Below are 27,984 nucleotides of genomic sequence, written 5' to 3'. Positions count from 1 at the left end.
GGGATCTTCTTGTCTCCGCCTCCCAAGTAGCTGGGATTACAGGCATGCATCACCAGGCCCAGGTAATTCTTCAAAAACTGAGATGGGGTCACAGGATGTTGCCCAGGATGGTCTCAAACTCCTGGCCTCAAGTGATCCTCTTGCCTCTGTCTCCCAAAGTGGACATTAGAGGTGTGAGCCACTGCACCCAGCCTTACTTGCTTTTAAAACTTCTTAAACTGGGAATTTTTTTTTTTTAGATGGAGTCTCACTCTTGTTGCCCAAGCTGGAGTGCAATGGCGCAATCTCGGCTCACTGCAACCTCCGCCTCCCGGGTTCAAGTGATTTTGCAGCCTCAGCCTCCCAAGTAGCTGGGACTACACGCACACGTCAACATGCCCAGGTAATTTTTTCAAAAACTTTTTGTAGAGATGGAGTCTCAGGATGTTGCCCAGGCTGGTCTCAAACTCCTGGCCTCAAGTGATTCTCTTGCCTTGGTCTCTCAAAGTGGACATTAGTGGTGTGAGCCACCGCACCCAGCCTTACTTGCTTTTAAAACTTTTTAAATTGGGAATTTTTTTTTTTTTTTTTTTTTTTTTGAGACAGAGTTTCACTCTTGTTGCCCAAGCTGGAATGCAATGGCGTGATCTCGGCTCACTGCAACCCCCGCTTCCCAGGTTCAGTGATTCTCCTGCCTCAGCCTCCCGAGTAGCTGGGATTATAGGTGTGCGCCACCATGCCTGGGTAATTTTTTGTATTTTTAGTAGAAATGGGTTTCACTGTGTTAGCCAGGCTGGTCTCAAATTCCTTACCTCAGGTGATCCGCCCACCTTGGCCTCTCAAAGTGTTGGGATTATAGGCGTGAGCCACTGTGCCCAGCCAGAAAATTTTTTAAAATACAGAAAAGTACAAAGAAAAAAATAATAATCACCAATACTTCCACATTCCAGAATTGTTACTATCTCAGCATAAATGTTGTTTTTAAAAAAGAAACATCCCATTTATTTTATGAAAAAAGATGTACTTATCTTACAGAATTCAAGGATTTTAGAGAATTACTAAGAGTTTAAAAAATTCTCCCTCCCTTCCTTCCTTCCTTCCTTCCTTCCTTCTTCCTTCCTTCCTTCCCTCCCTCCCTCCCTCCCTTCCTTCTTTTGAGACAGAGTTCGCTCTGTCACCTAGGCTGGAGTGCACTAGCGCAGTCTTGGCTCACTGCTAGCTCCGCCTCCCGGCTTCACGACTCAGCCTCCCAAGTGGCTGGGACTACAAGCGCCCACCACCACGCCCAGCTAATTTTTTGTATTTTTAGTAGAGATGCGGTTTCACCGTGTTAGCCAGGATGGTCTCAAACTCTTGACCTTGTGATCCGCCCGCTTCGACCTCCCAAAGTGCTGGGATTACAGGCGTGAGCCACCATGCCCAATCCATTATTTTAAATTTTATTATTTTTTTTGGCCAGGCGCGGTGGCTCACACCTGTAATCCCAGCACTTTGTGAGGCCGAGGCAGGTAGATCATTTGACGTCAGCAGTTCAAGACCAGCCTGGCCAACATGGTGAAACCCTGTCTCTACTAAAAATACAAAAATTAGCTGAGTGGTAGTGGCACATGCCTGTAATCCCAGCTACTCGGGAGGCTGAGGCAGGAGAATTGCTTGAGCCTGGGAGGTGGAGATTGCAGTAAGCAGAGATTGTGTCGCTGCACTCCAGTCTGGGTGACAGAGTGAGACCCTGTCTCAAAAAAAAAAAAATTATTATTATTATTTTTTGAGATAGGGTCTCGCTCTGTCGCCCAGGCTGGAATGCAATGGCATGATCACAACGCACTGCAGCCTCGACCTCCCAGGTAATTTCTCTCAAGAATGATGGAAGTTCACTGCAGCCTGACATGTCCTCCCAGGCTCAAGCAATCCTCCTGCCTCAGCCACCTAAGCAGCTGGGATTAGAGGCATGTGCCGCCATGCCCAGCAAATTAAAAAAAATTATTTATAGAGATGAGGTCCTGCTATGTTGCCCAGGCTGGTCTTGAAATCCTGGGCTAAAGTGATTCTCCAGCCTAGGTCTCCCAAAGTGCTGGGATTATAGGAGTGAGCCACTGTGCCTGGCTTTAATTCTTATTACCCAGGAATAACAATCATTATAGACACTTCTTTATGTACATATACAAATAGATGTACTGTTACAAAAAACAAAATGCTATTTTAAAAATTTTATTTTTAATATAAAAATGACTATTCAATTTTAGTGGTATTTAACAAAAGAAAAAAGAAAAAGTAAAAATGAAGGAAATAGTAAATATATCTTCACCATTAAAGACACTATTTCTTAGAGGATCTTGTGCCTAAAAACAGATTTTAAGAACAAAATATTAAGAGGTTGGAATTATTATGGTTTTTTTTAGGTCTGTTAATGTTTTCTAACTTCCTACTATGAAAGATGACGTTATTAATATCTAGCAATGTTTTTTCTTCCCACAGTTTTATCTCTTGATTTTTGGCAGTTATATTTTTATGTTGTCCAGGTTCAAGATATTTAAATTACATTCTGCAACCATAATTCCTACAGTTGTTGTGTGTCAGTTCTACATATAAATGGGCTAAATGTTAATGAACATGGTTTCTCTATTACCGTATTCTTTGACTCAATTCTTGGCATTTTATTTTATTTTAATTTTGAGACAGGGTCTCTCTCTGTCGCCCAGGCTAGAGTGCAGTGGCATGATCTTGGCTCACTGCAGCCTCTGCCTCCTGGGCTCACACAATCCTCCTACCTTGGCCTCCGGAGTAGCTGGGACTACAGGGATATGCCACCATGCTTGGCTATTTTTTTTTTTTTTTAATAGAGACAAGATCTCACCATATTGCCCAGGCTGATCTCAAACTCCAGGGCTCAAGTGATCCTCCCACCTTGGCCTCCCAAAGTGCTAGGATTATAGGCTGGTTGAGGTTTTATTTTCAAGAAGGGCTCAGGCCTGGCATGGTGGCTCACTCCTGTGATCCCAGCACTTTGGGAGGCCAAGGTGGGAGGATCATTTGAGCCCAGGGGTTTGAGACCAGCCTGGGCAATATAATGAGACTTCATCTCAACAAAAAACAAAAATTAGCCAAGTGTGGTGGTGCACACCCATAGTGGTAGCTACTCAGGAGGCTGAGGTAGGAGGATTGATTGAGCCCAGGAGGCAGAGGCTGCAGTGAGCCACTGTACTCCAGCCTTGAGACAGAGCAAGATTCTGTCTCAAAAAAAAAAAAAAAAAAGAAAAAAGAAAAGGAAGGGCTCAGGGCTCATATGTCATAAGTCTTTTCATGCCTGAGAATGCCTACTGCTTTTATATTTGAATAAAATCTTCATTGTTTATAATATTCTTTTTTTTCTGGTTATCTATCAATCTGCATACTCAGTTTATAATATTCTCGAGTTCCACTTGCTTTCCCTGAAAAGTCTGTGGATGGGACATTGTTCCTCTTGTATTAAATGTTGGGAATAACTCAGAGGTAAGCCTAATTTTTTTCTTCCATGTAAATGATTTGCTTTTTGCCTCTGGATACTTGAATTCTTTGTTTATCCCTGAAGCTTCATAAGTACATTAGGATAAATCTGGCCAAATTATCTTAGAACACACTATACTCTTAAAATCTGCAGATTTGCCAGGCGCAGTGGCTCACGCCTGTAATCCCAGCACTTTGGGAGGCTGAGGTGGGCCAATCACCTGAGATCAGGAGTTCGAGACCAGCCTGACCAATATGGTGAAACCCCGTCTCTACTAAAAATACAAAATTAGCTGGGCATAGTGGCTCATGCCTGTAATCCCAGCTACTCTGGTGGCTGAGGCAGGAGAATCGCTTGAACCCGGGAGGCAGAGGTTGCAGCGAGCCGAGATTGCGCCATTATACTCCAGCCTAGGTAACAACAGCAAAAACTCCGTCTCAAAAAAAAAAAAAAGAAAAAAAAAACTTCAGATTTTACTTGATTCAGAAATTTTAATATATTATATATCTTGTTCTTATTTTAAAAAATTAAAATTGAAGTTATATATGCATATAAAGAGGCAAGTAGTTTCTCAAGGCTTTTAATGAAAAAAACTGAATCATCTATTCCCTTTCCTGCCCATTTTCTGTTCCGCAGATATGCCCATTTTTAACTCTTTTAGCAGATCCACTTAGTATTTATTTTGCCACCAATAACACTCTTTTTTTTTTTTTTTGAGACGGAGTCTCCCTCTGTTGCCCAGGCTGGAGTGCAGTGGTGTGATCTCGGCTCACTGCAAGCTCCGCCTCCCAGGTTCACACCATTCTCCTGCCTCAGCCTCCCAAGTAGCTGGGATTACAGATGCCCGCCACCACGCCTGGCTAATTTTTTGTATTTTTAGTAGAGACGGGGTTTCACCATGTTAGCCAGGATGGTCTCAATCTCCTGACCTCGTGATCCACCCGCCTCGGCCTCCCAAAGTGCTGGGATTACAGGCATGAGCCACTGAGCCCAGCATTTTTTTTTTTTTTTTTGAGATGGAGTCTTGCTCTGTCCCCCAGGCTGGAGTGCAGTGCAGTGGCACGATCTTGGCTCCACTGTAATCTCTGCCTCCCAAGTTCAAGTGATTCTCCTGCCTCAGCCTCCCGAGTAGCTGGGATTACATGCGTCCACCACCACGCTCAAATAATTTTTCTAATTTTAGTAGAGAGGATTTCACCACGTTGACCAGGCTGGTCTCAAACTTCTAACCTCAAGTGACCTGGCCGTCTTGGCTTCCCAAAGTGCTGGGATTACAGGAGTAAGCCTCTGTGCCCAGCAATAGCATAGTAGCATTTTTTTTTTTTTTTTTAAGACGGAGTTTCACTCTTGTTGCACAAGCTGGAGTGCAATGGCACCAGCTTGGCTTACTGTAACCTCCACCTCCCAGGTTCAAGCAATTCTCCTGCCTCAGCCTCCTGGGTAGCTGGGATTACAAGTGTGCACCACCACACCCAGCTAATTTTTTGTATTTTTAGTAGAAATGGGGTTTCACCAAGTTAGCCAGGCTGGTTTCAAACTCCTGACCTCAGGTGATCCACCTGCCTCTGCCTCCCAAAGTGCTGGGATTACAGGCGTGACCCACTGTGCCTAACCAATAGCATTCTTATATTGGTATTTCTCAGGTTTTCCATTTCAGGAATAATCTGATTTTCCATTGTGGAGAACAAGATTTAACTTATTTTCATCATCAACTCTGCTCCCATCATATACACCCATACTTCCTTATGCCTTTTACCTTCCCAATAATTGTTATATTATTTTGGTCAGCTCAATAATCAATGCTTAAGTTATTATGACTTCAGCTCTATGTATTAGCTATTAACTATAGAAGAGGACGATTTCACTCTTTTATTCCCTCATGCTTCCAACATACTAACCTCATCTCATCATTCCAAAGTAATTAAATCATAATTTGGGTTAGACTATATCAGTGATTGCATTAGTATGCATATTTAAATATTAGTTACAGGCCGGGCTCAGTGGCTAATGCCTGTAATCCTAGCACTTTGGGAGGCTGAGGTGGGTGGATTACTTGAGGTCAGGAGTTCGAAACCAGCCTGGCCAACATGGTGAAACTCCATCTCTATTAAAAATACAAAAAAATTAGCTGGGCGTAGTGGCACACGCCTGTAATCCCAACTACTCGGCAGGCTGAGGCGGAAGAATCACTTGAACCCAGGAGGTGGAGGCTGCAGTGAGCTGAGATCACGCCACTGCACTCCAGCCTGGGCAACAGAGTGAGACTCCGTCTCAAAAAAAAAAAAAACAAAAACTAGTTACAGCTGAACCACACAGTCACTAAGAATTTTTTCACCTGCACATTTTTGTGGTTTGCCTTGGTGTGAATAATTGTCTTATTTCTTAGTTTTCTAGGTGCTTACCAATAGTTCAACTCCAAACTAACTACTTAAGTGCTCCAAATCGTCTCAAAATGTTGAAACACATCACATGTTGTGTCATTTTCATCAGAAGAAATATGATCATCTTGAAGAAATCATTCCCAAGTTTTCTGACCTATTCCAGTGTGGTCTGGTTGCCATTTATACTGGGTGTATATGTGTTAGCCTGGAATCTCCCTTCATCATCATCCTGGGGATTCATTTTATCTTAATTGAATGTCCTATTTTTTTTTTTTTTTTTTTTGAGACGGAGGCTCACTCTGTTGCCAGGCTGCAGTGCAGTGGTGCAATCTCGGCTCACTGCAATCTCCACCTCCCGGGTTCAAGCGATTCTCCTGCTTCAGCCTCCCGAGAAGCTGGGATTACAGGCATGCGACAACATGCCTGGCTACTTTTTTTCTTTTTGTATTTTTAGTAGAGATGGGGTTTCTCCATGTTGGCCAGGATGGTTTTGATCTCCTGACCTCGTGATCTGCCCACCTCGGCCTCCCAAAGTGCTGGGATTATAGGCATGAACCACTGCACCCGGCCTGAATGTCCTTTTTCTTTCTTTTTTTTTTTGAGCAGAGTCTCCCTCTGTCGTTCAGGCTGGAGTGCAATGATGTGATCTAGGCTCACTGCAACCTCTGCCTCCCAGGTTCAAGCATGGATGCCCTTTTTCTTATATTCTGTGTCTTCCTCTTTCTTAGTTTATGCTAAGGTTTTGGTGTTATATAAACTCTAGCAGCTTTCCTTTTTTAATTTAATTTTTAATTTTTGTGGGTACATGCTAGGTACATATACTGATGGGTTACATGAGATATTTTGACACAGGCATGCAATACGTAATAATCACATCAGAGTAAATGGGGGTATCCATTACCTCAAGCATTTATCCTTTGTGTGACAAACAATCCAATTATACTCTCTTAGTTATTTTAAAATGTACAATTAAATTATTTTTTATTATAGTCACCCTGTTGCGCTAGCAAATATTAGGTTTTATTCATTCTTTCTAACTAATTTTTTGTACCCACTAACCATTCCCCACTCCCACCACTCCCACACTCTCTACCCTTTCCAGCCTCTGGTAACCATCCTTCTACTCTCTACCTCTATGAGTTCCATTGATTTTTAGCTCACACAAACAAGTAAGTGAAAACATGCAGTTTGTCTTTCTGAGCCTGGCTTATTTCACTTAACATAATGACCTCCAGTTCCATCCATGTTGTAGTAAATGACAGGATCTCATTCCTTTTTATGTCTGAATAGTACTTAATTGTGTATATGTACCACATTTTCTTTATCCATTCATCTGCTGATGGACACTTAGGTTGCTTCCAAATCTTGGCTATTGTGAACAGTGCTGCAATAAACATAGGAATGCAAATATCTCTTCAATATACTGATTTCCTTTCTTGTGGGTATATACAAGGAGTGGGATTGCTGGATTGTATGGTAGCTCTATTTTTAGTTTTTTGAGGAACCTCCAAACTGTTCTCCATAGTGGCTGTACTAATTTATATTCCCATCAACAGTATATGAAAGTTCCCCTTTCTCCACAACCTTGCCAGCATTTGCTACTACCTCACTTTTGGATAAAAGGCATTTTAACTGAGATGACATCTCATTGTTTTTATTTGCATTTCTCTGATGATCAGTGATGTTGAGCACCTTTTCATATATCTGCTTGGCATTTATTTGTATGACTTCTTTTGAGAAATGTCTATTCAGATCTTTTGCCCATTTAAAAGTCAGATTAGGTTTTCTCCTATAGAGTTGTTTGAGCTCCTTCTATATTCTGGTTATTAATCCCTTGTCAGATGGGTAGTTTGCAAATATTTTCTCTCATTCTGTGGGTTGTCTCTTCACTTTATTGATTGTTTCCTTTGCTGTGCAAAAGCTTTTTAACTTGATATGATCCCATTTGTCCATTTTTGCTTTGGCTGCCTGTGCTTGTGGGGTATTACTCAAGAAATCTTTGCTCAGACCAATGTACTGGAGACTTTCCTCAATGGTTTCTTGTAGTAGCTTCATAGTTTGAGGTCTTAGATTTAGGTCTTTAGCCATTTTGATTTGATTTTTGTATATGGCAAGAGACAGGGGTCTAGTTTCATTCTTTTGCATATGGATATCCAGTTTTCCTAGCACCATTTATTGAAGAGATTGTCCTTTCCGCAACGTATATTCTTGGCACCTTTGTCAAAAATGAGTTCACTGAAGGTGTATGGATTTATCTCTGGTTCTCTATTCTGTTCCACTGACCTATGTGTCTGTTTTTATGTCAGTACCATGCTGTTTTGGTTACCAAAGCTCTGTAGTATAATTTGAAGTGAGGTAACATGATTCCTGTAGTTTTGTTCTTTTTGCTTAGGATAACTTTGGCTATTCTGGGTCTTCTGTAATTCCACATATATATATTTTATTTTACTTTATTTATTTTTTTTTGAGATGGAGTCTCGCTCTGTCACCCAGGCTGGAGTGCAATGGCGCAATCTCAGCTCACTGCAACCTCTGCCTCATGCGATACTCCTGCCTCAGCCTCCCAAGTAGCTGGGATCACAGGCGCCCATGACCATGCTCAGCTAATTTTTGTATTTTTAGTAGAGATGGGGTTTCACCACATTGGCCAGGCTGGTCTCTGGTCTCGAACTCCTGACCTCAAATGATTCACCTGCCTTGGCCTCCCAAAGTGCTGGGATTACAGGCGTGAGCCACCATGCCCAGCCAATTCCATGTAAACTTTAGGATTGTTTTTTCTATTTCTGTGAAGAATGTCATTGGTATTTTGATAGGGATTGCATAAAATCTGTAGACTACAGCCAGGCATGGTGGCTCACGCCTGTAATCTCAGCACTTTGGGAGGCCGAGGCGGGAGGGTCACCTGAGGTCAGGAGTTCGAGACCAGCCTGAGCAACATGGTGAAACCCCATCTCCACTAAAAATACAAAAATTAGCTGGGTGTGGTGGTGGGCGCCTGTAATCCCAGCTACTTGGGCGGCTGAGGCAGGACAATCGTTTGAGCCCGGGAGGTGCAGTTTGCAGTGAGCTAAGATCACACCACTGCACTCTAGCCTGGGATATACAGCGAGACTCTGTCTCAAGACAAAAAAAAAAAAAAATCTGCAGATTGCTTTGAGGAGTATGGATATTGTAACAATACTGATTTTTTCAATCCATGAACATGGAATATCTTTCCGTTTTTTGTGTCCTCTTCAAATTCTTGCATCAATATCTTATAATTTTCATTGTAGAGACCTTTTGCTTCTTTGGTTAAGTTAATCCCCAGGTATTTTATTTTATTTGTAGCTATTGTAATAGAATTACTTTCTTGATTTCTTTTTCAGATTTTTTTTTTTTTTTTTGAGACTGAGTCTTGCTCTGTTGCCCAGGCTGGAGTGTAGTGGCACCATCTCGGCTCACTGCAACCTCTGCCTCCCAGCTTCAAGCACTTCTCATGCATTAGCCTCCCAAGTAGCTGGGACTACAGGCACATACCACCATGCCCGGCTAATTCTTTTTCAGATCCTTTGCTGTTAGCATATAGAAATACTACTGATTTTCATATATTGATTTTGTATCCTGGAACTTTACTATATTTATCAGTTCTAATAGTTTTTCATGGAGTCTTTAGGTTTTTCCAAATACAAGATTATATCATCTGCAAACACAGATAATTTGACTTCTTCCTTTCCAATTTAGATGCTCTTTATTTCCTTCTCTTGTTTGACTGCTCTAGCTAGGATGTCCAGTACTACGCTGGGTACAGCAGTGAAAGTGGGCATCCTTGTCTAGTAGCTTTCTCAAAATAGATGCATGGAAAACAAATGTCTAAAAAGTTCTCATTCTACTCTCATATTTGATTGATAGTTTGATTAGATAGAAATAAGAATGTTAAAGGCATTGTTTATAGTTGCCAGTGCTGCTGTTAGGAAGTTCAAACCTATTTTAATTCCTTTGTATATGATATCCTCTCTCCTCTCCGGGAGCTTGTAAGATCTCTTTGTTAGCAGTTATAAAATTTCACAATGATAACCTTGGTATGTTTCTTTTCTCCACTTTACTGGGAACTCAGTTTCCTTTCAGTCTAGAAACCCAGCTCCTTTTATCCTCAGAAAATTTTAAAAATAATTTCACTGATGTTTTCTTCTCCATTTCTTTCTTTCTAGAAATCCATGTTCTAATTCAGAGGCATTAATTCATTAATTACATTTAATCATCTTTGTATTCATTTCTACGAGATTTTAATTTCTTTCTTTCCCTCCCTTCCTTCCTCCCTCCCTCCTTCTCTTTCTCTCTCTCTTTCTTTCATTTTTTGAGACAGGGTCTCACTCTGTCACCCAGCCTGGAGTGCAGTAGTACAATCATGGCTCACTGCAGCCTCAACCTCCTAGGCTCAAGCGATCCCTCAGAGATTCTAATTTCTTTTTTTTTTTTTTTTTTTTGAGACAGAGTCTCGCTGTGTCACCCAGGCTGGAGTAAAGTGGTGCGATCTCGGCTCACTGCAAGCTCTGTCTCCCAAGTTCATGCTATTCTCCTGCCTCAGCCTCCCGAGTAGCTGGGACTACAGGTGCCCGCCACCACGCCTGGCTAATTTTTTTGTATTTTTAGTAGAGACAGGGTTTCACCGTGTTAGCCAGGATGGTCTCAATCTCCTGACCTCGTGATCCACCCGCCTCGGCCTCCCAAAGTGCTGGGATTACAGGCGTGAGCCACCGCACCCGGCCAGAGATTCTAATTTCTTAAACGATTTTCTTTTTTACCTAGATCACTGATATCTCAAACCATTCCTCTTTATCAATAATTTGATTTTCAGTGGTATCTATGCCATTCTTTTGCTATTTTAAAATTTATTAACTCTGTAATTATTTAATCCTTTTTTTTGTTTGTTTTTTGAGACCGAGTATCACTCCGTCGCCCAGGCTGGAGTGCAATGGCGCGATCTAGGTTCACTGCGACCCCTGCCTCTTGGGTTCAAGCAATTCTCCTGCCTCAGCCTCCCAAGTAGCTGGGACTACAGGCATGTACCACCACGCCTGGCTAATTTTTGTATTTTTAGTAGGGACGGGGTTTCACTGTGTTAGCCAGAATGGTCTCGATCTCCTGACCTTGTGATCCACCTGCCTCTGCCTCCCAAAGTGCTGGGAATATAGGCATGAGCCACCATGCCTGGCCAGTCCTCTTTTCTTTAGTTCTATAATATCCTCTTTTTTATCATCTCATTACTGAACTTTCATTTATTAAATTCATGTTTTAATAAGTAGTTTTATGGTTATACAGTTGCATAGTTTTAAGAAAATTTCTTCTGTTTCTTGAGTTATATTCTTTTCAGGATAGCTTCTTTGTCTTTTACAGGACATTTCTCTTGCTTTCATTTTGTTTTCTGTAGTATATTTGTACAGCTGACATTCTGATTCTTTTGAGCTTACTTATGCCTGAGTCATGGCTCTGCCCAGATGTTTTATTTGTTTTGATATAACATAAATGAATTGTCTCTTTTCCTTCTGTATCTGAGACCAGCTACCATGTAAGTACTGGTGTGGAGAAACTAGGGCTCTAATGCACTGTTGGTGGGATTGTAAAATAGTGAAAATGCCATGGAAACAGTATGTAGGTTCCTCAAAAAATTAAACATCATAGTTTTCTACCATACGATCCAGTAATCCCACTTCTAAATATATATCCAAAAGAACTGAAAGCAAGGTCTTGAAGAGATGTCTGTATACCCACGTTCACTGCAGCACTATTCACAATAGCCAAGAGGTGGCAGCAACTCAAATGTCTATCAGAAAATAAATGGATGACAAAATGTGATACATACATACAATGGAATATTATTCAGCCTTTAAAAAAACGAAATCCATTATATGCTACAGCATGGACAAACCTTGAGGACATTATGCTAAGTAAAATAAGCCAGCCACAAAAAGACAAATATTGTATGATTTCACTTAGATGAGATACTTAAAGTAGAATCATGGGTAGCAAGGCCTTGTGGGGAGAAAAAAATGGGGAGCTGTTGTTTGATAGGTATAGAATTTCAGATTTGCAAGATGAAAGTTCTTGAGATCTGTTTCACCACAATGTGAATACATTTAACACTACTCAACTGTTCACTTAAAAACGGCCACTTAGGGCTGGGCGCGGTGGCTCATGCCTGTAATCCCCAGCACTTTGTGGGGCTGAGGTGGGTGGACTACGGGTCAGGAGTTCAAGACCAGCCCAGCCAATATGGTGAAACCCCGTCTCTACTAAAAATACAAAAATTAGCTGGATGTGGTGGCGCGCACCTGTAGTCCCAGCTGCTTGGGAGGCTGAGGCAAGAGAATTGCCTGAATCTGGGAGGCGGAGGTTACAGTGAGGCAAGATTGCGCCATTGCATTCCAGCCTGGGCAACAGAGCAAGACTCCCTCTCAAAAAAATAAGGCCACTTAGAATGGGCCGGGCACGGTGGCTCACACCTGTAATCCCAGCACTTTGGGAGGCCGAGGTGGGTTGATCACTTGAGGTCAGGAGTTCGAGACCAGCCTGGCCAACATGGTGAAACTCCGTCTCTACCGAAAATACAAAAATTAGCTGGGCGTGGTGGCGCATACCTATAATCCCAGCTACTCAAGAGGCTGAGGCAGGAGAATCACTTGAACCCAGGAGGCAGAGGTCTCAGTGACCCAAGATTGCACCACTGCACTTCAGCCTGGGTGACAAAGTGAGACTCTGTCTCAAAAAATGAAAAACCAAAACCAAAACCAAACCAAACCAAACCAAAACAAAACAAAAAAAACAAAGGTTAGAATGGTACATTTTATGTTATTTTTTTTTTACCACTTTTTTTTAAATGGGGTTTATAACACTGTCAGAAAGACAGTCCTGTTCTCCTCACAGCTGCTTTGCTTTACTCTTTTGCAGGATTTGGCTCTACCTTGGCAAGAAAAGACAGGGAAACAGGCTTATGCAGTGAAGAAAAGCCTTCATCCTGTCTCATGGGAAAAATATTCACATACTTTTGTCAATTTCACACAGTATAGTCTAGTTTTCATTCCCTCTTTCCCATCCACTGGGTGGTTTTATTTTGTTTTAAGACAAGGAGAATTGCCAGAAGAAAAAACCCTAGGGCTTACTTCTGTAGGATGGATCCCTTAATGACCAGCTCTTCATCCAAGTCTGCTTCATTAGCCATAAAGAGCAGCCTCTTTCCTGTGCTGTCCACTCCAATGAAGTCACGCTGCTCCACTAAATCATACAAAAGAAAAAAAAAACAAATAAAGCCATTTGCCCTGCCTGTATGAATACGCCAGGGAACACAGTATCTGCTCAATGCTCTTGGAAACAACACAGGATTGAAGGGTGGGTGCAGTGGCTCATGCCTGTAATCCCAACACTTTGGGAGGCCAAGGTGGGTGGATCACCTGGGGTCAGGACTTTGAGACCAGCCTGGCCAACATGGCGAAAGACTGTCTCCTCTACTAAAAATACAAAAATTAGTCGAGTGTGGTGCTACGCCCTATAGTCCCAGCTGCTTGGGAGGCTGAGGCAGGAGAATTACTTGAACCCGGGAGGTGGAGGTTGCAGTGAGCTGAGATCGTGCCACTGTAGTGCACTCCAGCTTGGGTGACAGAGTGAGATTCCATCTTAAAAAAAAAAAAAAAAAAAAAACAGGATTGAGATGAGAGAGGAGCCATAATAAGTGTGTTAGGCCATTTTGCGTTACTATAAAGAATCTGCGACTAGGTAACTTACAAAGAAAGATTTATAATTTATAATTGTCTCATGGTTCTGCAGGGTATACAGGAAGCATACAAGAGGTTTCTGGGGAAGCCTCTGGGAACTTTTTACTCATGGCAGAAGGTAAAGCGAGAGCAGGCTGGTCACATGGCAAGACAGGGAATAAGAGAGAGCTGGGGGCGAGATGCCATACACCTTTAAATGAGAACTCACTCACTATCACAAGAACAGCACCAAGCCATGAGGGATCCGCACCCATGACCCAAACACCTCCCACCAGGCCCTACCTCCAACACTGGGGATTACATTTCAACAAGAGATTTGGGGGAACGTCCAAACTATACCAATGAGTGTCCTATAGCACATGCCATGGTGTTTAAAACATGGGTGATCAAATTTGTTTTGTACTGCTCTAAAGGATATTATTAAGTTAATTGGTGAAGTTTAAACAAGGTCTGTATGTTAAAGTATGGTACCAATGTAATTTCCTGTTCTGAGAGACTATCATTTTTGGAGGAGAGGGAGGAAATACATATTGACATATTTAAAGGCAAAGGAAAATCATATCTGCAACTTATATAATATTCAACTTATATTCAGATAGCTCAGAAAATAATAATTATATATATTATATTATGTATGCATTATATATATTGAATATATATTACAAAGAGAGAGTGGCTGGGCAGTGGTTCCTGCCTGTAATTCCAGCACTTTGGGAGGCTGAGGCGGAAGCATCACTTGAGCCCAGGAATTCAAGATCAGCCTGGGCAACACTTCAAGACCTCATCTCTACAAATAATAAAAAAATTAGCTGGGCATGGTGGCATGCACCTATAGTGAGGAAGCTGAGGCAGGGGGATCCCTTTAGCCTGGGAGGCTAATGCTGCAGTGAGCCATGACTGCTGTACTGTACTCCAGCTTGGGTGACAGACCAAGACCTTCTCTCGAAAATAAATAAATAGGCCGGGCATGGTGGCTCACACCTGTAATCCCAGCACTTTGGGAGGCTGAGGCAGGTGGATCAACTGAGGTCAGAAGTTCCAGACCAGCCTGGCCAACATGGTGAAACTCGTCTCTACTAAAAATAAAAAAATCAGCTGCCGAGTGTGGTGGCGGGCGCCTATAATCCCAGCTACTTGGGAGGTTGAGGCAGGAGAATCACTTGAACCTGGGAGGCAGAGGCTGCAGTGAGCTGAGATCACACCACTGTACTCCAGCCTGGGCGACAGAGTGAGACTCCATCTCAATAAATAAATAAATTAAATAAAGTTACTTTATTTATTTAGGGCACTTCATTTTTTTTTTTTAAAGAATTTTCTCTCTGCAAATAATAACCTAGGTCTTCTTACTGTGAAAATGGGAATAATATTATTTAAAGTCATCCACATTCAACCAACATTAACTACAGGCAGTTAATGTTACAGGCAGTTAATCTACAGCATAGATTCTATGCTATGTATAGTCTATATTTTATTATGTGTGCAGAGGTCTTGGTAGACCGTGATCTTATAGGCTGCTATATTATTGCTATTTTCTATGTTATACTTCTCTTCCTCGACTAGATTATAAACTTTTCAAAGGCAGGCTTCTGATTCTTTTCTATCTCCCATAACATCTAGTACAGTGTTACATACTTAATAATATGTGCTACTAACATCTGTACAGTATCTATAGCTTACAGAAACATTTTCTCATAGTGACAAAATAGCAGAATGATGAAGAACAGAACTTCTGGAGCCAGACCGCCTGGGTATGAATCCCAGCTCAGCCAATTACCAGTTTATGTTAGAGCAAGTTACTTAACCTCTCTTCCTCAGTTTCATCTATAAAACGGGGATAATAATAGTGTTTGTCTCACAGGTTTATTATGCAGATTAAGTGAATTAATATTTGCAAAGCATTTATAATAGTGTTATTAACTAAAACATTAGATAAAATTTTAAGTTTAAAAATTAAACAAAATACACCCTCTAATTTAATCCTCACAACAACCACATAAAGCAATGTCTCAATACCTCTTTACGTAGGAGAAACAGAAAGTTTAGCTCTAGGAAAAATGAGATCTGTAAAGATGAATTTGCCTCCTACTGACAGACAATGGCTGCTAAATAACAGAATATGTTTCACTGTTGGCTAAAGCTGCCTGTATACCTATAACCAAATATATTATTCGATTGTGCAATACATCTAGCTCAGGTACTTGAAAGTATTCAAGATCACCAATCAGATGGTCTCTGGTCATCTTATATGCAGTGTTTGAATATAAATGAGGAAAAACAATTATAAAAAATTATATGTTGGGGTTTTTTAGTTCAACAAACAAATGAAATCCAAAAAAGGAAGAGCAAATGCTGCCAATCTGAAGCTAAATTTTGCAGAGAATTTCAAATGCCACATAGCAGCTTAGACATATATCAACTTATACATTACATGGAAACTTGAGAATGTAACAAAGTCTGTAAGGGTCTCATTATGAGCCAGCCATTTAAAAAAGAAACACGGAGATGTTATTTTTGGATATAATTTGGAATGCTTCCCCTACCCAAGTCCTAAGGCTCACAGAAACCTTGAATCACTGATGTCCTGGGAGCAATAATTTCCAGCCAGCCAATTTTTCAGCTATGTTGCACTTTAGTCATTTTTCTCTCCCTCTCAGACCCTCCACCTTGTATTGCTTCTTTGCAGCTATTACAGTAACTGGGACTTCAGAATGTGATACAAATTATAGAAACTTGGAAAGGTTTCTTTCTGTTCTGCTTTAGCAAAATAGGAATTTCACTTTGGGAGCAGAGCAGTAATTGTAGAATGTCTTCCTAAGAAGAAAGGCTACACAAACTTAAGAAAGCAGACAAAACTGAACTTCTATTAAAAAAAAAAAAATCTGTCATATTCAAGTATTCACGTTTTTTCCCCTAGTTGATTTTTACTTTTCTGACTGATTCTTCTGTCTCGTCTACAGGCATTTTGCTTATCCATTCATTCATTGATTCATTCATTCTACCAATAAATATCTTTGTACAACTACCCTATGGCAGGTGCTATGTCTAGAGTTAGGAATTCCAACTCATTTTATAAGGCCAGCATGATCCTGATGCCAAAACCAGGCAAGGATATTATGAGAAAGGAACAGGCAAATTTACTCATTAGCAAGTCAAAATAGTATGTCAAGTAGATTAAAAAGGGTCACAAACTTGTTGGAACTCCTCCTATCCAAAGGTAAGGTTAGTTCCCTATCCTTTATATCTGGGCTTGCTCCATAACTAGCTTTGAACTAACAGAGCGCAGCAGCTGAAGTGACAGTGTGTGTTCTGAGTTTAGACTTCAAGAGACTTTGTAGCTTCTGCTGTCATGCTTAGAACCTGCTGCTGCTACCTTGTAAACAAGCCTGGGCTAACCCCCTGGATGGTAAGAGACTAGATGAAAAGAAAAATCCAGCTGTCAAGGCTAAGGCTCTCTCTCTATTTTTTCTTTTTTTTGGAGGTGCGGTCTTGCTCTGTCGCCCAGGCTGGAGTGCAGTGGCGCGACCTTGGCTCACTGCAACCTCCGCCTCTCGGGTTCAAGCAATTCTCCTGCCTCAACCTCCCAAGTAGCAGGGACCACAGGCATATGCTACCATGTCCAGCTAATTTTTGTATTTTTAGTAGAGATGGGGTTTTGCCATGTTGGCCAGGCTGGTCTCGAACTCCTGACCTCAGGTGATCCACCCACCTCCCAAAGTGCTGGGATTACAGGTGTGAGCCACTGTGCCCAGCCAAGGCTCTATACATATTAATGAGCCCAGTTATGGAAAGATAAGAATAATAGTTGCCTCCTGGTAATCACATCCTTGTACATCCCTTCTTGAATGTGGGCTGGCCTAGTGACTTGCTTCTAACCAACAGAACGTGGCAAAGGTAATAAAATGTTACTTCTGTAATTAGGTTACATAAAATTGTGACTTCTGTCTTTCTAGAAGAGTTTCTCCCTTGCTGGCTTTGATGAAGTAACTTTCCATGTTGGAAAGGCCCAAGTGATAAAGAAAGGAGGGTAGCTTCTGGCCAACAGCATGGTAGAAACTGCGGTTCAGTCCAACAGTCCTAGGGAAATGAAATTCTCCCAATAACCAAGTAAGCTTGGAACCAAATCCCTTCCCAGTTGAGCCTTCAGATGAGACTCCACCCCTAGCTGACATCTTGACTGCAGCCTTCTGAAAGACTCTGGTGGACCAGCTAAGTCATGCCTGGATTCTTGGCCCATAGTGCTGTTTTAAACTGTTAAATGTGTGGCAACTTTTATAAGTAATCAATTGTTAAAAACACTAGCTGATATCACTTGAACAGAGATGAGCCATCTTAGCTACACTTAGGCCAAACTGCCAACCTACAGACTCATAAGCAAGTAAATGTTTGTTGTTTTAAGCCACTAGAGTTTAGGAACATTTGTTATGTAGTTAAAAACTAATACAACGTGTAAAAGGATAATAAGCTATGACTAAGTTGGGTTTATCCCAGGTATCATCAACACATCATCAGAGAAAAATCATATACCACTTGATAGATGCAGAAAAAGCATCTGATAAAATTTATATCCTCAGGCCAAGAAGCTCCCAATAAATCAGAACTAGAAGGGAACTTTCTCAATCTGATAACAAGTACCTATAAAAATGTATAGTAGGCTGGGCATGGTGGCTCACGCCTATAATCCCAGCACTTTGGGAGGCCAAGGCAGGTGGATCATTTAAGGCTAGGAGTTCAAGATCAGCCTGGCTAACATGGCGAAACCTCATACCAAAACACAAATATTAGCTGGGCGTGGTGGCACATGCCTGTAATCCCAGCTACTTGGGAGGTTGAGGCAGGAGAATTGCTTGAACCCAGGAGGCGGAGGTTGCAGTGAGCCAAGATTGTGCCACTGCACTCTAGCCTGGACAACAGAGAGAGACTCTCTCAAAACGAACACACACACACACACACACACACACACACACACACACACACCCCTATAGTAATAAACATCATTTTAACTGGAGAGATGTTGAAAATATTCCTTTTAAAATCAGGAATGAGAAAAGGGTGCCAACTAGCATCATTTGTACACATAATTTTATTGGAGGTCCTGGCCAGCACAGTAAGACAAGAAAAAGAAACCAGAAACTTAGACTACTGGGTGGGGGTGGGGGGTCTACGGCCATATCACCCTGAAGGCATCTGATCTCATCTGATCTATGCAGGGTCAGATCTATGCAGGGTCAGACTTCCTTGCATGGAAGTCCGCTTAGGAATACCATGTGATAAATAAACAAACAAACAAAAAACTATTGTGAGACCTTTGTCAAAGAATACAAAATTTCACTTAGGAGGAATAAGCTCAAGAAGAGACCTAATACAACCTGGTGACTAGTTAGTAACAATGTATTGTATTCTTGAAAATTCCTAAGAGAGTAGATTTTAAGTGTTCTCACTTGAAGAACTTTGGAAACAAAAAGATCCTAAAAAGCTCCCCCTCCCATCCCAAGAAAAAGAGGAAAAAAGTGTTTCATGCAAAGAATCAAGAATCAGAATGATGTTGGACTTCTTAAAAGAGAAGCTAGAAGACAGTAAAACAAAACAAAACAAAACAAACCTTCAAAATTTTGAGGGGATATGATTTCCAAGAGAAGTTTATATCCAGCCAAAATATGAAACAAATATGTGGGCAGAATAAAGACATTTTCAGGGATACAAAAGCTAAAAAATTTACTTCTCACAATCTCTATCTCAGGAGGCTTCCAGAGGATGTGTCCTACAGAAAATGTGGGTATAAAGTAAAAAAGAAGAAAACATGAGGTTCAAGATATGACAGTGAAGGGTGAACCTAAAATGACAGCTCTACAGCAGGGCAACTAACTCAGATTAGAAAAGCTTTAGGAGAGGTACCTTGAAGAATTTGAAATTAAGAGGACATCTAGTGTGTTTCAATGTAAGGAGAGGAAATTCACACAATTGGAGCTTGGGTTGAATTAGTGATAAATACATAAAAAACAAGCAAATGAAAAAACAAGACAATCTTTAGGAAAACAAGAGGAGGAAAGAGAAAAGTAATCATCTACTACAAGGCTCAACTGTGAATACTATTTATACAGTCATGATAATATAAACATAAAATATTCAGTTAATAATACAATATGAATAATTATATTAGGAAATTGGGCCGAATACAAGGTTGCATACATGTAGTGGGAGCAGAGCATGTGGTAAGATAGAACCAAATCTTTACATTCTATAGTAGGAAGAGAACAGATAATTCTTAAAGCTAAAAAAATTAAGACACAGCAAATAAAAGCATGTTATTTGGAGATATGGAGTTAAATGCCAAAAAATCAGCTAAAAATGTTGAAAGTGGCATCTCTAAGTGGGGTGAGGATAGATAGGGTGAGGGGCTGCTATTTGTTATAATATATCTTAGATAATTAGATACTCTTTAAATTTTGGGCACATAAAACTTTGATAAAGATAAAAACTAAATTCAAAAAAGAAATAGAAAGCACAGGTTATGGAATCAGAAGGCATGGGTTCGAGTTCTGGCTCTTACCACTTACCACTGATGTTATCTTGAGCAACTGTCCACAAAATGCTATTAGGCCATAAATGGGTTAAAAAACAAAACAAAAACTTGGTAAATAAGAAAATTACGGCTGGGCACGGGGGCTCACGCCTGTAATCCCAGCACTTTGGGAGAACAAGGAGGGAAGATCACCTGAGGTTGGGAGTTTGAGACCAGCCTGACCAAAATGGAGAAACCCTGTCTCTACTAAAAATACAAAATTAGCCAGGCATGGTGGCACATGCCTGTAATCCCAGCTACTCGGGAGGCTGAGGCAAGAGAATCACTTGAATCCAGGACGTGGAGGTTGCGGTGAGCCGAGATCGTGCCATTGCACTCCAACCTGGGCAACAAGAGCGAAACAGGCTGGGCGTGGTGGCTCACATCTGTAATCCCGGCACTGTGGGAGGCCAAGGCAGGTGGATCACGAGGTAAGGAGTTCAAGACCAGCCTGGCCAAGATGGTGAAACCCCATCTTTACTAAAAAATACAAAAAATAAGCTGGCTGCGGTGGCAGGCGCCTGCAATCCCAGCTACTTGGGAGGCTAAGGCAGAAGAATCGCTTGAACTTGGAGGGTGGAGGTTGCAGTGAGCCAAGATTGCGCCACTGCACTCCAGCCTGGGTGACAGAGTGAGACTCTGTCTCAAAAAAAAAAAATAAAATAAAATAAAAAATTCAATTTTGAGTATTTAGGAATTTCAAGTCACTTTATTTTTATTTTGTTTTTTTAATTTTTTATTATTTTTTATTTATTTATTTTTTTTGAGAACGAGTTTTGTTCTTGTTGCCCAGGCTGGAATGCAGTGGTGATCCCACCTCACTACAACCTCCGCCTCCCGGGTTCAAGCGATTTTCCTGCCTTAGCCTCCCGAGTACCTGGGATTACAGGCACCCACCACCACACCCAGCTAATTTTTGTATCTTTAGTAGAGACAAGGTTTCACCATGTTGGCCAGACTGGTATTGAATTCCCGACCTCAGGTGATCCACCCACCTCAGCCTCCCAAAGTGCTGGGATTATAGGCGTGAGCCACCACGCCTGGCCCACTTTAAGTTATTTTTTAAAATGGGGTGGGATTTGGAAGACTGAGAGGAGAAAATAGTTAACACAGAAGCCCAAACAGGTTTTTTTTGGTAGTACATCTTCAAGAGAAATAACGAAAGCTGTAGCAAAGAAATACTGTACAGGCTCAGAACTGCCTGCCAACATCTGTTAGTGCAGAGGGAGCTAAGCCGATTAAGAGGTGACAGCCAAGTAAGAGTTTTCACTCATGGTTCTGAAGTACCTTAACATGTACTGATTCTAGTCTGGGCCAAGGCTGTATAGCTCTGAGAACTGAGGAGTTTGGGAAATACTACAGTGAATTGGATTGGTTAAATAAAGTTTCCTAGAACATTTTCTATTTCAAGTATTCCAAGAGATACAGTGGGACTATAGAGACAATAGTCAATAATTTGTGTCATTAAATCATAATAGTATTAAACAATTACATAGAGGAATGTACAGGAAAAAAAAGCCCCCAATAAACATATTATCTGCAATAAAGCAATATAAATATATTATCTTCTCACTGAAATTGAGAAAAGGAAAGTTTCTAACAAGGGATGGAAAACAGAAATTATTTTTACATATTATTGCAAGTTTAAGATATACATGTATATACGGTATCACTGAAATTCTCTTTCTATGTGTCGTCTTTACTGTTTGATGTTTGTGAATGTCAACAATTAGAAATGAGAGGCTTTTATAAATTCTTTTCTTTTTTTGGAGATGGAGTCTTGCTCTGTTGCCCAGGGTGGAATACAGTGGCGTGATCTCGGCTCACTGCAACCCCTGCCTCCCGGGTTCAAGCAATTCTCCTGCCTCAACCTCCCGAGTAGCTGGGACTACAGACATGCGCCACCACACCCAGCTAATTTTTTTGTATTTTTAGAGAGATAGGGTTTCACCATGTTGGTCAGGCTGGTCTCAAACTACTGACCTCAAATGATCCTCCTGCCTTGGCCTCCCAAACTGCTGGGATTACAGGCGTGAGCCACTGTGCCTGGCCTGTAAATTCTTTTAAAAACACAATACCTAATCTAATTTTCCCCATCAGGTTCCAAGTTTCTTAAAATGCCCTATGACTGGGGAGAGTACAATGAACACTTTTTTGTGTCTTCTTGAGGGTAGAGATATTGCAGCATTTTGGTTTTTTTTTTCATTTCTATAGCCTTGGTGCCTAGTTCAGGAGTTGACATAATACATACTCAGTAACTGTGGTAAGCTGATCTCTTCACCCTTTCACTCAGTAAGTAGTATCAAGCAATGGTGAGGCAATGGCTGAATAATAATGGTATCTACTGATGAAAAAAAAAGAAATGAGGTTTCTCAGAGTTTAGAACCCCATTTCCCCACACAGCCTTAGCTGGGTTTCTGGGTCTTGCTTACATTTCTAAGCTGCCCATTTTTTTTCTGAGGAAAAAAACTTTTTTTTTCAAAAGTTGGTACCTTCTAGAAAATGCTAAAAAGGAGGGCTGTTTGAATCACTAGAAAAGTTACATGTGGGCCAGGCGCGGTAGCTCATGGCTGTAATCCTAGCACTTTGGGAGGCCAAGGCGGGTGGATCACTTGAGGTCAGGAGTTCAAAACCAGGCTGGCCAACATGGTGAAACCCCATCTCTACTAAAAATACAAAAAAAAAAAAAAAAAAAAAAAAAAGCTGGGCGTGGTGGTGGATGCCTGTAAACCCACCTACTCGGGAGGCTGAGGCAGGAGAATTGCTTGAACCCGGGAGGCGGAGGTTGCAGTGAGCCAAGATCGCGCCATTGCACTCCAGCGTGGGCGACAGAATGAGACTCTGTCTCAAAAAAAGTTACATGTGAGCCTTCCAAAGAGGCTTGTCTAGACATTTGTCACTATGAGTTTCCCTTCAAACTTACAAGCTATTATGGTAAAAATGCAAACAAAAACACTCTGATATTCTGTGGTTTTTAAAGCACTGCCATTTTACATGAAATAAATATGTGACATAGAATGTTTACAAAGTTATTAAATGAGATTTGTTAAGTTCCAGTATCAAATTACAATAGCAATTACAAATTATTAAGCATCTACTATCTTTCAGGTAACGAATGGGCCACATGCCTTATAAACATGTCATTTAATTCTCACAAAAATCCTGAAAGGATTCAGGCTCACTTTACAACAGAAGAAAATGAACTTCATGAAGATCAAGGTAATTTGCCCAAAATCCCACAGCTTTTGAGCACTGAAACCCAGTCTGAACTCTATAGACCTTGTGCTCTTAACAAGCATGGTACAGTGCTAGGTATTTATTTAAAAATCTTGAAACCATTTCTAAACATAAAATTAATAGACAGTGTAGTCAGTATCAGTCTGCTAGATCCACATTGCTAAAAGCATTACAAGCTCACGTGCTCTTGTAATACCTACTTATGAATCCAACTATAGCTCAGACTAACATCTTTAGGATTTTAAACTGCTAATGCTCAGGTCTACCTTCACTTACCTGGGGTGGGGGGCAAGAAGAGCTGCCTTTATAAGCAGGCCATTCAATAATATTTATTGATTGCTCACCATGGGACATAACTGGGCCAGGTACTGGGAATAAAATAAACAAAACAGATATGATCCCTTCCCTTATGGAGCTTATAGTCCAGTAGGGGAAAGAGTAAATAAGAGAGCAGGCTGCTATATGTAGGCAAACAAAAGGATATAGTTTATATTAAAAGGTCAGGATAGGTCTTTCTCAGAAAATAACTTGAAGGCTAAGCTGGATTTGGAATCTATGTGTTCGGAGGAGAAAGGGGCTAGAGAGCATTTCAGGCAAAGAAGCTGTGTAAAGACCTGTAGCAGGAATGAAATACTCCAAAAAGTCTAAATATGAATTTGATTCTGCCCTCTTTAGTATCTGTATCTCCTGTAAATCTTCTGAGAAGAAAGTGGCAAGGGGAAGAAAGGTGGCTCCAGACACATCCAGAGATTAGCCATTCCCTTATAAGTCAGTAAGAACACCATTTGAAGAAGTTGGGTCTAGAAGATCTAGACTATTAAACAATATCTGGGAAACAGTGGACTGCAGGCTGTTCTGGCACACAACAGCAGCCAAGAGGCATGCCAAATACATAATCTCAAAAACTTACGATTCTTTAAAAAATGCTTCTGATGGAAATGCATAGCATTCTATGGGAGGAATTTAAAACTCAGTTATTTAGGTGAATCTTAGCCTTCAAAGGTAACAAAATCTAGGTATTGAGGAGTTTAAAATTTCCTATTCAGAATGAAAACTTGAGCCAGGAGTGATGGCTGGTACCTGTAATACCAGCTACTTGGCAGGCTGAGGTGGGAGAACTGCTTGAGGTCAAGAGTTTGAGACCAGCCTGGGCAACATAATGAGACCTAATTTCTCTCTCTCTCTCTCTCTCTCTCTCTCTGTATTTTTGGGACAGAGTGAGACTCGGGAGTGCAGTGGCATGATCATGGCTCACTGTAGCCTCGACATCCCGGGCTCAAGCGATCCTCCCACCTCAGCCTCCCGGGTAGCTGGAACTAGAGGCTCACAAGCCACCATGCCCAGCTAATTTTTAAAAAATTGTTTGTAGAGATGGGGTTTCACCATGTTACCCAGGCTGGTCTCAAACTCCTGGGCTCAAGCCATCTGTTTGTCTCGGCTTCCCAAAGTGCTAGGATTACAGTCCTGAGCCATGGTGCCCCCCAGTATCTTTAAAAAAAGAAAGAAAGAGGCCAAGTGTGGTGACTCATGCCTGTAATCCCAGCACTTTGGGAGGCTGAGGCAGGGAGATCGCTTTTGAGCTCAGGAGTTCAAGGCCAGCCTGGGCAACATTGTGAAACCCTGTCCCTACAAAAAATACAAAAAGTTAGCCAGGCATGGTGGCGAGTGCCTATAGTCCCAGCTACTCGGGAGGCTGAGGTGGGAGGATTGCTTGAGCCCGGGAAGTGGAGGTTGCAGCGAGTCAAGATTGAGCCACTGCACTCTAGCCTCAGCAACAGAGTAAGACCCTTTCTCAAAAAAAAAAAAAAAGAAAAAAAGAAAAAAAGAAAAGGAAAGAAAAGTCTTCTTAAAACATTAATCTAATCTAATTATGACACTATCTTGTTTACTTCAACAACTTCCTCACTGTTTTGGGCAAGAATTCAAACTCTTTCGTCTGATATCTGGCTCTTCTCCAGTCCTATCTGCTTCTCTGCCTCCTATACTCACACTCCAGCTACAGAAAGTTACCAGTATACATCACACTTTTTCAAAGAGGATAAAGGATCCAGCTTAAAGGACTTCCATTGGCCAAACTGACAATTTAAGCATGAAAACATTTTAAAATGGATGGTAGGTAGCTAATAGTTAGTTAATTTAAAATAGAATTATGTTATAAATATAGTTAACAATAGAGTATTGTACATTTCAAAACTGCTAAGAGAGTAAATTTCAAATGTTCTCACCATGAAAAATGTTAAGTATTTGAGGGATGGATATGTTAACTTGTTTGATTTAATTATTCCACATTGTATACATAAATTATAACATCGCTTTGTATCCCACAAATTTATACAATTATAAATTGTTAATTGACAATAAAAGAAAAGGAATTGTGAAAATCTGTGCACTTATAATGATACTTAATAGATAAAAACTATATATAAAGTGTATTAAAAGGTTCCTTCAATGCCTATGAAAAGGGAGAAAATTTAAAGAAAAGTTCTAATGACAAGAAGAATAAGTTGATTTTTTAAATTGATTTTTATAGAGTAAAGACAAAGGAAACAAAAAAATTAATTATGAAACATATATCTGTTTATAAAATCTGGTTATATATTTGTTTCTATCTGTGTAGGCAGAAAAGAATGAATACAGGGAATTGTAACTAAACCAGACCTTGCAAAAGCAGAAACTATATGAAGAACAAAAAGACTAATCAGCATGAGTACCATCACATAATAATAATGTAGAAAAAGTATCCAATAATTAATCTGCACCAGTGATCATCTGAACACAAAAAGCAACTAGAAACAAGTTTCAATGTTATACTGGAAAATTATAATTTAACCAAACGTCCTAAAATATTAACTAGATTATTCAAATCCTAAGTATGAAGGCTCTCAGTGGCTCTATTAATAATAGTAGGAAATTAATAAGCTATACATAGTCTAATAATTGTAACAAAATATGCCAATATATAATAATGACAAAATAGTGGGTTACATAATGCTGGCAAAGCAAAACCTAAAGAATACATCATTCAAAAAAAAAAAAAAAGAATACATCATTCCAGAGGAAAACTTCAAGGAAAAAACACATCATTCAGGAAAATTTAAACTCATTAAAAGGACCACTAGAATCCCAGGAAAATAAGTATCAAAATAAGTATGTTATAATCAAAATAGGTATGTTATAATCCTAGGAAGATAAGCATGATTAACAATTATCAGCTGGGCACAGTGGCTCATGCCTGTAATCCTAGCACTTTGGGAGACAGAGGCAGGTGGATCACAAGGTCAAGAGATAAGAGACCATCCTGGCCAACATGGTGAAACCCCGTCTCTACTAAAAATACAAAAATTAGCTGGGTATGGTGGCATGTGCATGTAGTCCCAGCTACTCAGGAGGCTGAGGCAGGTGAAGCGCTTGAACCCGGGAGGTGGAGGTTGGAGTGAGCCGAGATGGCGCCACTGCACTCCAGCTTGGCAACAGAGCGAGTCTCCATCTCAAAAAAAAGAAAGAAAAAGAAACAACTATCACATTTATTGGTCATTTAGGGGTGACTGAAGCATTGAAAAGAACCAGCCATACTAAATTTTTGATAGTAACTTTAATTCCTTTTTTTCCCCCACCGAGATGGAGTCTTGCTCTGTTGCCCAGGCTGGAGTGCAGTGGTGCGATCTCGGCTCACTGCAACCTCCCCCTCCTGGGTTCAAGCAATTCTCCTCCCTCAGCCTCCTGAGTAGCTGGGATTACAGGCACATGCCACCATGCGCGGCTAATTTTTGTATTTTTAGTAGAGACAGGGTTTCATCATGTTGGCCAGGCTGGTCTCAAACTCTTGACCTTGTGATCCCCCCGCCTCGGTCCCCCAAAGTGCTGGGATCACAGGTGTGAGCCACCGCACCTGGCCTATTTTTAAAAGTTAATTTTATATTAGATTTTTGTTTGTTTTGTTTCTTAGATATATGTATTCAATTATTTGAGCCCTAAATACAATGCAAATAGTTCTGAATGTTCCTCTCTGCATACGAAAGGACATTAAAGAATCTAATCAATAGTTATAAGCATTTTCCATTCAGGGACTGTGTCTTATTTGACTTCATGTCATCAACTCCTAGCACAGAATCTGTGATGTATAGTAGATTCTTAATAAATGTTTTTTCAGGGAAAGCATGAGTGAGAATAATAATTACGAAAACTCAACAAACAAAACAAATTCCAATTGTCCTTACCTGCTTTTTTTTTCCCCTTTTGACCGGGAACAGGTTCTAAGCTATCTTGGCCTTTTCTCATCAACATAGCAAGTGATGCATCATAAGCTCTAAACAGGTCCACAACCTCATGTAAGGCAACGTCTGTTATCAGATCACAGCTCAGCACCAGCACATCTGTCTGTTAAATGGAGATGGGAAAAGTCAGTATCATAAAGGACAATGGATTACACAAATCATCACAAGACAAAATTATGATGGCTTAAAAACACACAAATCAGACAATACTCTTCTAGCATTTTTCATAGCCAAACAAGTAAAATAAATGGGGTTGTTCTTATTGAATTGTGCTGGTATAGGGTCTGGAATCTCTACCTCTCCCTTGTGTACCTCAGGAACTGTG

General features: G+C 40.7%; 1 protein-coding gene across 4 annotated transcripts in view; it reads right to left on the bottom strand.

Annotated features, from left to right (window-relative positions):
* The window catches only part of EIF2B3 (eukaryotic translation initiation factor 2B subunit gamma), a 135,657-nt gene that overhangs the window by 64,555 nt on the left and 43,118 nt on the right, over window positions 1-27,984 (bottom strand). For all 4 annotated transcript variants that reach the window (XM_024231547.3, XM_054535730.2, XM_054535734.2 and 1 more), the window contains exons 4-5: window positions 27,603-27,762; window positions 12,981-13,092 (exon numbers count right to left, since the gene is read on the bottom strand). In XM_024231547.3, the coding sequence (XP_024087315.2) occupies window positions 12,981-13,092; window positions 27,603-27,762 (272 nt within the window). The remainder of the gene's footprint in view (window positions 1-12,980; window positions 13,093-27,602; window positions 27,763-27,984) is intronic.

This window comes from Pongo abelii, chromosome 1 (genome assembly GCF_028885655.2).
Source record: "Pongo abelii isolate AG06213 chromosome 1, NHGRI_mPonAbe1-v2.0_pri, whole genome shotgun sequence".
Taxonomy (NCBI): domain Eukaryota; kingdom Metazoa; phylum Chordata; class Mammalia; order Primates; family Hominidae; genus Pongo; species Pongo abelii.
Note: the sequence above shows the minus strand (reverse complement) of the source record. Positions and strands in the feature narration are given on the sequence as shown.